Genomic DNA, 15,958 nt, shown 5'->3' with positions numbered 1-15,958 from the left:
TTAAATTAATCAGTTGTAGTTGATATTAATTATTATTTTGTTAATACAAACTCATACTAAAATTCCGACAATATTTCTCTCTTGGAAATTGCTTACTTAAGCACAATAGTACTGTTATTTTCTAACTGTAACCCATGTAGTGTAGGGAAAATCTTTGCACAAACACTTCAGAAAGAGGTGGAGATATGAGGACAGTGACCTAGTCTATCTCTATTGAAAGTTGAAACACAATGCAAAACCCTTATTAAGTTTTTCAAGAAAACTTCCACCTTGTCAGCTCATCTTCCTAGCATATGAAATACATACTTTTCTGGGATTCGTCCCTCTCATTCCTTATAAAATAGTCATATCTACACTGTGTGCAAGTGAGAGCATAACTATCTTCTTCTTTTTCTAAAATCTGGTAATTCGGATTACAATAGGGGCCAGTCTTCTGTTTCGACCACTGTACTTTTGCAGGTGCTTGCAGTTTCTGTACTGAGTTTGTATATGATGGTTGTGTCTTTAGTTTGATAAAGAAAAAAAAATCAATTTTCTGTGGTCTGTGAAGAGTAAACTCCATTATGTCATATGAGAATTTGAGAGGTAAACTCCGTAAAAGTTTGGATTTAAATTGAATGATCGTGGAGAAGTGCTTGACAGAAAAAAGTTTTTCCGTCTTTAGTGATGCAGGAAACATTGTTACTAAATGTAAAGCGGCACTTAATTCGAAGCATGTAAATGCACTCACATGTTTAAAATCATGGATGAAGCAGTATTAACTAGGTGAGTCTTCATACTTTTTATTATTTATGTTTGTCTCAAAAATTCCCGGAGATATTGACACAATAAATTATAAGCCTCATAATAAACATGTTAGTAAATAATTAAAATAATTTGAAATTATTCAAATTAACTTTACAGGGAGTTATTCCAGAAAGCTTAATTTGCATAATTAAAATAGTTATGTAATATAACGATACAATATATACAGATATACAACATTTAATACTTATGCTTGTCACCGAACACAAGTTAAATTTAACAATATTTGTGTATTACAGTATATTAAAACATTTTTTCAACTCGATCAAAACTCGATTAATCTATCGATTAATCGATTAAATTCAAATAGTTAATCGATTAAATATTTTGATTAATCGACAGCACTAAATTGTAATATATACAAGTTATTATTTTAACGATAGCTGTTAAATGTAACAAGACACATTAAGTATGCAAATACTTACATCTTGAGTATGGGCTTCAGAAGCTTCTATGTTATTGTCTGTTTCATCTTCTGTAAAATCGCAGACAGAGACTGCCACAGTTTCACTAGGAATCTGTGTATTTCCCGTGCCACATGCAGGCGAGTTAAGGCAAGTTGGCGGAGCACTGTTGGACACCACTTGGCTTCCAGAATGTTGTTCCGCCAAGTCGTCCTCATCAAATGAAATTATATGAGCAGGAACACGTTTTCGGCGGCGATGATCTGGCCTTCGTTTACTATTTGTATCTGAATACAAATTACAAAAGAGAAGAACCATTACGAACGTTATATTTAGACTAAAATAAATTATTCAGAAAAGGAGAGGATTTAGCATCCCAATCTATATAACAGTGACTGATTATGAGAAAGCATATTTATTCAGAAATGGAGAGGATTTAGCATTCCAATCTATATAACAGTGACTGATTATGAGAAAGCATATGGTTATTTAAATTACATGAAGTTGTGACACATTACAAATAAAGAAAATATTGAATGAGATCTATACAATATTTATGTGACAATTCAAAATTTAAAATGAATTTCTTAAAAATGAACAAATTTCATATTCTATCAATATTAACACAAAAGTTTATCAAGTGGATTATCCCCAATAATTTCACTTGACCTAAAACTTACAATACACAGAACAGTCTTTTCGACCCGGACTTTCTTCTTACACTATAAAATCACGGACTGTCCACAAAATCCGCAGCATATGGCAACCCTATGCTCAAACCACGATGAAACAAATCCAGGTATTGTTATCAAGATTACTGTAAAAAAGACGACTTCAGTAGATTTTCTCTCAAGCATTTCATAACAGTGGTTCAATTCAAGTAAGAGTTTTATGAAAGGCAAATAATATTATCAGAATCACTCAAAATATCTTCCCTATTTCATAATGAAATTGCATACTGACTTGCAAAAATCAGACACATTCTCAGAATATGCAAATTGTGAAAGAAATCGCAATCTATCTTTAATAGAAAGTTGTCTCACATATGTGTTCAGTAGATTTTCTCTCAAGCATTTCATAGCAGTGGTTTAATTCAAGTAAGAGCTTTATGAAAGGCAAATAATATTACCAGAATCACTCAAAATATCTTCCCTATTTCATAATGAAATTGCATACTGACTTGCAAAAATCAGACACATTCTCAGAATGTGCAAATTGTGAAAGAAATCGCAATCTATCTTTAATAGAAAGTTGTCTCACAAATGTGTTACTGTTGATCTGTTGAATATTATTTTCATTCTAGTCATCACCTTCAATTCAAGTGTAATGCCCAATGGCTAGTTACAGTCTCAATGCTGAATTTTCAGTCCACCTTTTCTTTGGAAGGCCCAAAGATCTCTCCCCATGTGAATGGAAATGAAACATGACATTTGGTATTTTATGTTCATCCATAAGTTGTACAAGATTTTTCCATTAAAGCTGGTGATTATTTATAAAATACATGAAACCATTTCTGTATCAGAAGTTATAAAATAACTCTTAATTTTAAACTTAATTGCCTAAAGCAAGAAAACAATTAAAATCAACAATGAAATAACTGAGAATAAATGTTAAAAACAAGTCGAGAAGTCTTACACCAATTACTATATGATTATGCAGACTACAAAGCAGTGTTTGATGCAACACAAGATGTGCTGAGTCGATTCATTTGAATTGTAAAGCCAAATACGAGTAGTAGCCTATATTTAATTATCGGATACCCCAAAAGAAATATTAACTCATCATCCAAAAGTAATGTTTCATGAATTAAAACAATTAATTAACAATACTTCGAAATTCGAGACACTTTACAGAAGAATATTTATTTTTATTACTGATAATAATAGTAATAATAATAATAATAATAATAATAATAATAATAATAATAATAATAATAATAATCTCAAGGCCAGCATACCTATGTTTCAGTATGACTGGTCACTTGCTTTCATCATATGTTTGATAAAATACCGTTTATATATAAGTTGAATGTATTTTAAGTGAAAACTCTTAACTCATTTTACCTGGGTCAGATGCAGGAATCACAGGCTCAGAACGAGTGAGAGAGGGAACTAATGGGTCTGCATCACAATGCGTACTGCTTGTGTGATTTAATTCCGTGTTGTCAATGCTTATGGCAAATAATATAGAGCCTAAACCTGAAAATAACAATAAATATGTTTACATATTAAGCAAAGACACAACATACTACATATTTATTTTATTTCACTTTGTTGTTTTGTTCTTTAGTCAACTGTATGAAGACAGATTGGAACCTCATACATGCCACCAATAAGGCATCACTCATGAGGCAACCAAGCCAGGAGATAATGGGGTAGGATGGTCAGTTCCTTTCCCTCTCCATTGTATATATCACTGATTAGTAACATATTTCACTAATCAGCCTCAAGATGCATTAAAACTTAAGGCCTAATGGACTTTAAGTCATTTTTTTCCGTTTTCAGCATATACTGAATCCTTAATAACACATCTCCCTCCTGACAAAATATTATTTTCGTCCAACAAACACAGCACTCTTTAGAAACTTTTGAATATCGATCTGCACAATGCTGTTATATCAGATCTGAAATGTTTGATGATCTGTATCCAAATTCAAGATTTTGTAATGAAGTTTTTCTTCCAGAGAACGCCTCAATTATTCTTCCTCAAACACATATCGTCAAGTGAGATGTACTGCCTGATAACTGATGTCCATATCAGCCAGAACCTCAATCAGAGATATATTTAATTATATTTTTTTTATTTAAATTATTTTACGATGATGTATCAACTGCTATGGTCATTAGTATCTTAATTAAATGAAGGTGATAATGCTACCAAAACGAGCCCAGAATCCAATGCCGAAAGTTACCCAGCATTTGCTTTTAATGGGTTGAGGGAAAACCATTGAAAAAAACTCAACCAGGTAACTTGTCCCAACCAGGATTTGAACTCGATCCCACTCTTTTCACAGTCAGATATGCTAACTGTAACTCCATAGCGGTGGACAAATCACTTTAATATAAAAAAAATAAATGTATGAAAGGCATTCGAAAAATAAGTTTGTAAAGCAAGTTTGAGATGGGCAGGGCATGTAGCAAATATGGGCGAATCCAGAAATGTATACAGAGTGTTAGTTGAGAGGCCAGACGGAAAAAGACCTTTAGGGAGGCCGAGACGTAGATGGGAAGATAATATTACAATGGATTTGAGGGAGATGGGATATGATGATAGAGACTGGATTAATCTTGCTCAGGATAGGGACCAATGGTGGACTTATGTGAGGGTGGCAATGAACCTCTGGGTTCCTTAAAAGCCAGTAAGTAAAGCAAACAGCACCACTAAAATTAAGACTACATTGAGGCTAGTTGGGTTTTGCCAGTTTTTACACTACAGTCAGGCGAATATATGGTAATTCATGGCGAATTCTCGGCCTCATATCGACAAATATCATATTGTTATCACAAATTCAATCACAGTTAAAATTACCTAGTAATTGATAAAGCGATATTAAATAACAGACTAAAAAAAAATTATGTGAATTTGACGTAAACAACGAAATGCACTCTTCTGCCTGCCTAAGCTCAAACTGCGACCTTGAATATTTTTAATCCAATGCAGCATAAGGAATAATAACTGTCGTTCAAGGTTCAGAATGATTTAAATTCCATAGCGCATATGATTTTTCGGTTTAGTTTTGCAAAACCTGGTACAGACCTATGGATCAATAACTGGCTCTCATCTGACAAAGGCAAAATTTTACAGGAACCAAATCACCTAAAAATGTACAAAACTTTTCTAAGACATATTCAAACATTTTTAACAAGAGCCAGGACAAGTCACATTGTCACAGTTATATCTGCACCAATTTCACCATCTGATAGTCCTGTTTGTCTTTGATGTAATCATCATGAAGACCTGGAACACATACTTTTATATTGCACATCCATAAATTCTACAAGATGCAAAATGAAGTCATCGACATCAGTCGCACAAGACTCAGCTCTGCAACAAATATTGACCACACCTCAAGCTCTTGCTATTGGCGACATGTATTTAGAATGAATACAAATTGAAAAATCCCTTATTTGTTATTACTAGGTGAACAATCCTTTGAGTGCCCGCTTCCACTGCTTGCAGGTCTTGGGAGAGTCAAGCCAATAACAATGGTGAAAGGGTGTCAGGAAATCCGCAGTAATTCTACAGTTTGTCACGTAAGTTATTACCAGGGAAAGGATTTATATGTAAATACATATTTACTTATAAAGCTAATATAATTTATATTTTGCATTATCTTTATGTTTCACAATGTGTAGGGTTGAAAAATCCTACTTTTATTTTCCATATTTTTCCATATTTTAGAGTTTAGTACATATGTTCGTTAATTTCCATATATTTTCCATATTTCATATAAAACAGTCCATATTATATTAGGTTTAACAATAAAACAAAACAAAATTCCATTAACTTTTAAAAATACATTTCAACAATAGAGATTTAAACACATGTTCAGTAATCCCTTTAACATCAGAGTTATTTGTAAATTAGCAGTCCTATCAACAATGGGAAAGTAAGTTACAAAACTGTATTAATTTAATTTAAAATTTTTAACAGACTTCAGTTGTGCAGCTCAACAGTTAAATGCCAGTCAGAGTACACATAGGTTCAGTTTTGTAAATCATACTATAAAGACGGTAAATATGCCAAAAGTACGTCATTCAGTCAATTTAAAATCAAAACTAACAAGTTACATTTCAGAATTTAAAGAAGATGGTTTATCAACTGACAATAAAATATTATTTTGTAATTTGTGTCAGTGTGCAGTATCATCTACACAAAAGTTCCTGGTGCAACAACACATTACAACTAGTAAACATCAGGCCAACAAACAACTAAATTCCAAGCAGAGACAATTGTTTTTAACACAACCAACAACATCGAATGTAAGATCTGAGTTTAACATCGACCTGTGCCGGTCTCTCATCTCTGCTGATATTCCTCTCTACAAACTAAAGAATAAGGTCTTCAGGGAATTCCTTGAAAAATATACTCAACATACAATCCCGGATGAGTCAACACTTAGGAAGACGTATGCTCCATCCATCTACGATGAGACAATACAGAAGATAAGAGATGAAATTAAAGATAGTTCAATTTGGGTTTCCATTGATGAGACTCCCGACAAAGAAGGTAGACTTGTTGGTAATGTAGTTATCGGTTTGTTAAGTGAACAATATTCTGAACGAATTCTTTTACATTGTGATGTTCTAGAAAAGTGCAATAACAAAACTATAGTTAAACTGTTCAACGAAGCTATGGGTATCCTGTGGCCAAAGGGTATTATGTACGATAATGTGTTATTCTTTATTAGCGATGCTGCCCCTTATATGGTCAAAGCTGGACAAGCATTATCTGTTGTATATCCTAAATTGACTCATTTTACTTGTGTGGTGCATGCATTTCATCGTGTGGCAGAAGTGGTCAGAGACAATTTCCCTAAAGTAGATTTGTTGATTTCATCAGTGAAAAAAGTATTTCTCAAAGCTCCCAGTAGAGTTAACGTGTTGAAAGAAATGTACCCTGAAATTCCATTGCCACCAAAGCCAATTTTAACTAGATGGGGTACATGGCTAGAAGCAGTTGAATATTATGCCGAACATATAGACTCTATTAACAATGTTCTCCTTGCATTGGACTCTGAAGATGCAGTCTCAATTGATACTGCGAAAACAGTTACCTGTGGCATAAGTGTGAAGAATGACTTAGCTCACATTCAGCATACATTTTCATGCATCATAAAAACGCTCAAAAGTCTCCAAAATAGGCACCTTTCACTATCTGAAAGTTTTGAAATTATAAATAGTACTGTGGAACAACTGAATCGTGGTAGAGGTAAAGTTGCAGATGCAGTAAGAGCTAAGGTGGACACTGTACTTTCAAAAAACCCTGGATATGAAGAACTACAAAAGGTTGTTGCTGTGATGAGTGGTGAATCAACAGTGAAGATTAACTTGGACTTATCCCCAGCAGACATTGTGAAATTGAATTATGTACCAGTTACTTCTTGTGACGTCGAACGCTCTTTTAGTCAGTATAAATCTATCCTCAGAGACAATAGAAGAAGATTCACTTTTCAGCACTTGAAAGAAATGTTTGTAACCTATTGTTATGGTAACAGACAATAAAAATTGTGTTTTGTTGAAACTACATTGGAAGATAAGGTACGTCCATTATATTTTTTGTTTAGTTTGATTAAAATGTACCAATATTTAACGTACATAGTCATTTTTTTATAATTTTAAGTCCATATTTAATTCCATATTTTGGTAAAAATCCATATTTAATTCCATATTTTGGTAAAAATAACTACATATATATTTACATATTTCATATATTTTTAGTCCATATAAATCCGTTCCCTGGTTATTACTAATAAACACTTAAAAAACAAACACTAATAAACACTTAAAAAAAAATCTACCTACAGTTTGTTACGTATGTTGTTACTAATAAATAACTTACTTAAAAATTCCCCTACAATTTGTCGCGTAAGTTATTATAATCTTTGGATAGAACTTCGATTTGGAACTTGCAACACCAGGGAATCCCTCTTGAAATAATCTCCTTACAGCACGAGCTGATTCTGCATGGAGTATGAATCATACATGAATACTCTTTGGGGAATAGAATTCCTGAATTAAGCCATATTAACTTAATTAACGCACTGTATTATTCACACCATATGAAGGGTACACGGGAAAAATGAACAATGTCACATTTGCATTAAAGGTCAGATAGTGATCTATTTCAGTATATTACTGCAAAATTGATTGATGTTTCTACTTGAAATGAAGGAAATGATGAGTGTATGCGAGGTTTTAATTTTCCTTTACCACTTTTGGTAAAAATAACACAAATTTGCAGTAATACAGTGAATTAAATAATGACATCACCCTTAACAGCATTGTGACATTGTTCTTTTTCCCGTGTACCCTTCATATTACATCGTCTAAAGAACATGGGCTTATCTTGCAAGAATACAACTACACTCACGCCTAATGCGACCTTCAGTGTGGTGGAAGTGGGAGACTTAGCAGCTGGTTCCATTGACTAGCCATAAGCCATGAAAGCACAGACGCGTGAAAGATTGCTCACCCAGTAGAAATCCTAACTGATATTCCCCTCAGTGTGACAACAGTGGACTTGATGTTGTCAGCATGCATCCTGCTGGATACATTAACAAGATTGATCATGCCACCATCATCATTATCATTTACAAAGCTTAGATTATGTGCCCCCAATTAACACCTATCTAATTTTAGTGTTCTACCCTTCTTAATTTCTTTCATTTATACAACATACGTATTCCAGTAGATTTGTATAGCAGATGGGAATTAGCTTTGTGTACTACAAGCAAGTTGACAAACCTGCAGCCATTGTTGGAAGCATGCTACTCCTTTCCTGATCCAGCAGAAATGCCCAGTCTTCATAGAATATAGAGAGATGTGCCGTACTGCCAAGCATACAATGTAAATACCGTTCAAGTGAATGCTCATTGAGGGACGAACGTAGCCATGCTCTCCCACGTCCCACATCTGTCCATACTTGCTTTAACACCAGATAGCGCTCATACTCATGTCTTGTCAGATGTTCCCGTACATAGTGCCATAGGACTGCAACAAATAGCTACGTTCAGTACAGTGCAGGCATGCTGCAATATATAAACTGTAGAATAAAGAACAGTAATGTTATTTTAATTACTCCCAGAAAAGATCTGTAGTTAGTTCCTGAGTCAATCCCCTCCTGCTTGCATTGAATTAACATTGTGGAACTTCTAATATCGAAATTAAAATTAATGATAGTAATAAAAGCAGAATGTGCCAAATACTGGGAAGCGAGAAGCCTCATGCCTCTGCTCAGTTCTTAGTTATTTAAGGATTTTGTTTAGTTACTTTTTCAGATTTCATTTTAAGTTGTATCCAGTTTTATTGTTTTAATCTTGAGGTTGTGATTAGGTCAAAAATAAGTTATCTATGTACCTGTCATTAGAGTAAATAAATAAATAAAAGCATGGAACCGAAATAAATTTCGTACAGACACTAACATTGATTACAGCAACTATGCAAAATGCTGTCCATTCACGTATAGACATTCGTCAAATTGTTTTAAAAAGTTGCCACTGACCTTCCTAATTCTTTTATACAAACATTTGCAATTTATGCCCTTATATTAATGTTTCAATTTCTCTCTTCTCTTAGTCTTATCTTTCCAATATAGATCCAATGCACTTAACTCGTAGTACTGGTTTTTTTTTTTTTTAAGTTAAAGGAAAGCAGCTGCTAGAATAAATAATACTGATCCTTCGCTAGCACTTCAAATAACCTCACTGTGTAAAATCAGCAAGGAATGAAACAAAAAAATTGAATTAGCTAATGTACCTTTTACTGCACAAGATTCTCCATGGTTCTAATACACATTTCTTGATTGCTACATAGTAGCCATAAGTCCCTTTTTACGACAATATTACATAACATGCCATTTATTATATTACATTGCACTGTATTGTATTGTAAATGTACATATGAAACCAAAGAGGTGAGTTCGACCTCAGGTGAAAAATATCTTTCAGAACAGTTCCAACCCAATTTACTACAAAAGGATCAATTAAATTCTTGTTCAATGTATAAATGCAGCCAAAATTAGAATTGACCAATCATTTAGTTTTCTCTTATGTTATAGCCAAAGGCAAGAAATTGTAAGTTTATAATTGAGGAATTTTATGTACAAGGGGAGGAATTTTATGTACAAGGGGCGTAACCAGAAAATCATGTTCAGTGGATTTGACTTTTTAAATTTTCATTTTGGTTTAGTGCCTGTACTAAGTACTTAAAAAGAACTTTTTAATGAATGCAGTAATGAACATAATCATTTATTATAGAAGACAATTGTTTGAAATATATGTTGTAACACTTGAAATAGCAATTTGCATTTTAAAATGTGCCAGTATACGTCCTTAGTATATATAATATTAATGACAGGAATTTAATATACCTAAACTAAATTTAAATAGCTGTTTTAAGTCACTTGTAATAATAATAGTCATACAAAGTAAAGATAATTCAAAATAAATGAATAATTTATATTTTTCATTAGATTGATGTGAAATCTATAATGATTTTGATGATAGTTTAACAAATGATACACAAACTTTTCTTGCATGCCATTTTTCATCTCAGCAATCTTCTTTATTTGAGTCACTTCGCTCTCTTCCTCCTCCTGCCATGTTTTGTTGATTTACTTTGGTGAGTATTTCTTCAAACCAAGCCACCTTCTCTTCAATGAGGTATTTAAAGAGACTCCGAATAGATATCATTTTCCTTGGGGGTATTAAGTTGTACAATGAAAACTGGTGGTAAACTTATATCCAATGGAATAGTTGAACATCTTTTTGTGAAGAAAAATGGTTCATAAGAGCCAGAATATCTGGAATGTACTGCAACTCCGTCATGTGGAGAAAATGTCATTCTTTGATAAGACTGAATTTTGAAATTGTTCACAGTTAAGATGAATGTCACTTGTTTTGTGTGTAGCCACATGCTTTAAAGAAAGACTCTTAACGACAAGCGTGTTCTTTACAAAGTTTATCTCGTTGTGTAACATGACATGCAGATAAACAATCGATTGCCATGTTGTTGTTTTAAAGATATTAAAACAAAATTTTGTAAGATGGGCAACACGATTATGGGGAACAACAAAATACATTATACCTAAAAAGGGCTTATAGAAGTATATGCCCCTTGCACATATAATTCCTCAATTTAGGAACGCCTCCCTAGGATTTCAGACGTAATCTTTTTTGCTTTCACCTTTGTATTTTGAAAGAAAATAATAATTATTGTCAATTCTAACAATAGTTGACTTTCTACTGTAATACAGATTATGTCCCTAAGAACCTGGGAAAGAAAAATATAATTTATGCACTAAATGCAGTACAACACGAAGATTAATTTGTATAAAACAGTGTATGACGAGACCTGTGGTTGCTCTGCTATTATTAATCTAATAATTGAGCCATAAATATAAAATGTACTAAATGTTGTTATACGGTATATAATTACATTTCAGAACAATGTAACATTTTATTTCACGGATTCAAAAAAAGATGACTACAGACTCAATATTATACACATAAACTTTTTAAGTTAATACCATACAGAATCCTGTCTACAAATTAAAATCTGGTAACGGGTATACCTGAAGAACTTTTGAGCAGAATGCTGTGTTTCGGTCCATTACAGATTATTCATTTCAGTGTTATTGTAGATACTTAAACTTACTAAAACAATTATTATTATTATTATTATTATTATTATTATTATTATTATTTATACTGGCAGAGTTAAGGCCAAAGGGCTTCTCTTACACTCTACCAGCTCATAAAGTGCACAAGCAGTGAAATTGAACAAAAAGTGAAAGAACAAAATACTAACATATTACAGAAAATTATAATATAACAAGAGCTGGCAATGTACAAAATGAAAATAATACTATAGGCTAATAGAAAAAAGTAAAATACAGATCTAAAGACTGGAATTGTTGTTGTTGTTATTATTATTATTATTATTATTATTATTATTATTATTATATTATTATTATTATTATTATTATTATTAATTTAACAACAAACTAACACAATAACAATAATAATGGTGGTGGTGATGGTGGTGATGGTGGTGGTAGTAATAATAATAATAATAATAATAATAATAATAATAATAATAATAATAATAATAATAATAATAAGAAGAAGAAGAAGAAGAAGAAGACGAAGAAGACATACCTTGATTCTCTTGAGTTGGACCACGACCTAAATGGAAACTACTTGATACAATCTCCGTTACTTGCCTGCAAACAGAACACAATGTACACAACTGGAGGGTGTATAGTGATAACATGCAAAGTATCATATAATGTGCATCTGTTTCAATGGAATTGATCCAGTGCAAAGAGTAACATTAGAATCTATATAATAATCATTCATGATGATAACACAAGAATGGTTTCCAGATGCATAATACTCTAACAGTTATTTTAATGCACTGTACATTGTACAGCATGTATAGAATAAAATATTAGGGTTACAAAGTTGCAACACAAGAATGGTTTCTAGATGCATATTAGTCAGACTGTTACTTTTTAACGAAATACACAGTATGTACATTGTACTGCATTAATAAAATAACACAGTGACACATGAGCTTTATGCGTGTTTTATTACATGTTCCACAATAATTAATTCAGTTCCTTTACCATAATATTGAAATGATATTACTGACAGTCGAAAGGGCAAGAGTTCCGCATGCACGCACACACTCGCTACTGCTTTTAGTGCTACCCAAGTATTTGAAGCTGTCCATTTGGAATTCGCAAGTTTACCTTCTTTATTTTTCTTCCTATGACCATAGTCTTGTCATGTTGGCATTTATCTTCATTCCATACTGTTCACAGCTGTCAATTAGCTCCACTAGCATATCCCTTAGTATCATCTCTCCTGCTAATAACTCAATATCACCAGCAAATCTGATGTACTTTATTCTTCCTCCTATTATCACTCCTCTCATGTTCTGAAAACAGTTCTTCACTAAATCCTCCAAGTAGATGTTGACCAGGGTAGGTGATAAAGAGCATCCTTGAACATACTCCTCTCCTTATTTTGCTTTCTTCTGAAATTTATTTCTTCTCCTAGCCTGACTGACTCATTTCATATAAAGATTACTTAACACCCTCCTATCTTTCCAATCCACGCCAATTTTGTTTAGGATCCCCATCAGTTTATTCCAATCCACTCTGTCAAACGCCTTTTCTAAATCCACAAATACTATATAAACTTTTTTATTCTTCTCTAGGTATCTATCGTTGATTGTTCGTAGCAGTCCAATTGCATCTCTTGTACAATCTTAGAATATAAACGTCGATTCAGTATTCGTAGAAGAATCTTCGCCGAGTGTGATATCAGGCTGATAGTTCAGAACTCATTACATTTCTTGCCATTATTTTTCTTCGGTATTGGAAGCAACACTGTCGCCATAAAATCTTCAGGCCAGTTGCTTTTCTCATATATTTCATTGCATAATGATAGCATTTCCTTCTTGACTTCATCCGCTCCAATCCACATTTCAAATGCTTCTATTCACTTCTCTTTACTTCATCGTAATGTTCACGTTTCTGCTCCATACAATGATACACTCCACACAAAGCACTTCACTAGTCTCTTGCTTAGTTCTTTCTTGCAGTTTTTCTTGGGAAAGGTAAATACGGTAGCTTCCCATTGCTTTCCGCACACCACTCTCTCTTTCACATCTTAAAAGAACCCAGGGATCCCTAGCGTGGAGGTGAGGAGAGTGAATTTGACTAATTAGGCCCTCTGGACTTCACCGAAATTCACTGCAAGAGTTAAATATCAGTTTTATCAGGGTAGTCTAAATGTTAACTTATTCCGAACTTGAGATTGAAAAAGTGTAGAATTACATACACAGAGTGTGATGATGAGGATGCGTTACAGATAAAAATGTGTCATTTAACATATATTTCTATCTCACGTATTATTATCTCCAGTTCTCTATAGTGATTACATATCGGATGTATTATTTCCTCTCTCTGATGACCACAAAACAGATAAAAAATATATGCAATGAGTAACTACAAAATATGTCCATTTGTTACTTCAATGGACAAAGATGATAAGAACTTCCACTGTGTAGCAGAGGCTATCCAACTGTTGGTCTCTCATGAATAAAATGCCACGTATATTCTCAGAAATTACACATACACGCATACACACAATGTTTCAGGTTTATTTTGTACATTTAAGGAATGTACTTCTCAGTTAATTTAACATAAATTTAATCAGTTATCTATATCCAAAGTTGCATACTTGTGAAGGTAATTGTAGTTGCAAGTAGTATACACTATCATTATGTGGTGGCAGTCTATGGTATACTATAAGTCCAACTAGCATGTGTGTCCTGATCGAAGTTCAATGCTTGCAAGATGCGAGTGACTTTTATGTTTCTCTTCATTTTAGTTTACGTACATTTTTATGTTAGCAATCATGCGATTCACATCAAAACTTTGCCTATGTAACGTGTAATATAATAAACTCATTATGCTTGGCAAAAATGTATTTTTGTCGGCAACAGAAGGTGATTGAATTTTTCGTGTTGAAATTGGGTCATACAATAACATACGCATGCATATGTCAGTTATTTCTGGTGCTAATGCTAATTATTACTATGTCGCACTATTACATTTCGAGTATGAAATCTAAATTATGGGGATCCTAAATGTTTTATTCTTTAAGTCTAATGTATGCAATACGATCAAATTAGATGTGTTCATAGGTGTATGCTCACTGTAAACTGGACAGGCCTTGTCAAACATTTCTATTAAAATGCAAGTGCATCTGATATTGCGATAATTCTTTTTATTTTTTTCTGAATGTGACACATATTGGTACAGGAAAGAACTCACAAGATAAGATAATTTAAGATTATCTGATTCTGCAACTTCCAATAATATTGTTATTTTGGTTCACTTTTGTCAAGTTTACACAAATACAGATCTGTTAAATACACAATAGGAAGAAAACTTCTAACAGTGAGCTAAGTTATCAGTCAGACAGGCTGATATAAGAAAGGAAATATGTCCTGATTTCCTTCTGCATGAGTAACTTATAGTTCATGAAGCTGTAGTTAGTAAACAATCTCATTTTAATTTTGAGAAGAACAGTTTGGGAAAGTACCAGTATTTATGTTTGTTACAGCTTTATTACTTTCAACACTTTATCTATGTGAGTTGGTAAGAAAGTGATGCCTCCTCTTCTTTTTCTTTCAAACCTGACGACCTATAATGTTGGGGATGTCTCTAGTTTCACCTTACAGAGAAACAATGTGATACATCATATGAAAGCGAAACATTAGCTGTTCAAAATGGTGGCAGTTTCTGATTTCAATATAAAACAAAGGGCTATGATTGACTTCCTCACAATGAATAAAATTAAGATCCAGACTCGTGCAAGAAATATGTATCGTAACTGTGCTGTAGACATCAGTACAATTAGATGCTGGATGAGACACTTCAGGAGCAGAGAAATAAACATCGTTGACAAGCCTCGAAGTGGCCGGCCAGCAACAGCACTGACAAAATTCAACAAGGGTCGAAGCAAAGGAGACTACTGTATCACAACACGTGAACTGCGTGAAAACCAGCTGTGATAATTATTAAGAAGCCTACTTATAGGAAGGTTTGCTCCTAGTGGGTACCGAAAATGCTGACAGATGAGCAAAGACAGGCCCGGAAAGATATTTATTTGGAGTTTCTGGAACATTATGTAAAAGACAGAAATATTTTTCTGTCACATATTGTTACAGGAGACGATACCGGGGTCCACCATTATGAGCTGAAACAAAGTGTTTGTGCTCATCTCTGCAATTGCAATAATGACGTTGTACAAGGATGGAATACAGCATCTCATTCACAGATGGCGCAGTTGCAAAGTTTCTGAGAAAAAAGGTTAGGAAGTAAAATCTTCGTACTGATGTAATGTATGTGAATGAAGAATGTAGATTTTCTGTTCCTTTATATTAAATTAGTCAAATACGAAGGCTTACTTACTTATGGCTTTTAAGGAACCCGGAGGTCATTGCTGCCCT

The 15,958-nt window shown here is 33.3% G+C and overlaps 1 protein-coding gene across 2 annotated transcripts in view; it reads right to left on the bottom strand.

Moving 5' to 3' along the window:
* Nucleotides 1-15,958, bottom strand: part of LOC138704792 (sorting nexin-29) — an 85,391-nt gene that overhangs the window by 58,791 nt on the left and 10,642 nt on the right. For both annotated transcript variants that reach the window (XM_069833039.1, XM_069833040.1), the window contains exons 3-6: nucleotides 12,088-12,152; nucleotides 8,675-8,920; nucleotides 3,272-3,406; nucleotides 1,230-1,495 (exon numbers count right to left, since the gene is read on the bottom strand). In XM_069833039.1, coding sequence (XP_069689140.1) covers nucleotides 1,230-1,495; nucleotides 3,272-3,406; nucleotides 8,675-8,920; nucleotides 12,088-12,152 — 712 coding nt within the window. The remainder of the gene's footprint in view (nucleotides 1-1,229; nucleotides 1,496-3,271; nucleotides 3,407-8,674; nucleotides 8,921-12,087; nucleotides 12,153-15,958) is intronic.

The sequence above is a fragment of the Periplaneta americana genome, chromosome 8 (assembly GCF_040183065.1).
Source record: "Periplaneta americana isolate PAMFEO1 chromosome 8, P.americana_PAMFEO1_priV1, whole genome shotgun sequence".
In the NCBI taxonomy this organism is placed as follows: domain Eukaryota; kingdom Metazoa; phylum Arthropoda; class Insecta; order Blattodea; family Blattidae; genus Periplaneta; species Periplaneta americana.
This window is presented reverse-complemented; position numbering and strand designations above follow the sequence as displayed.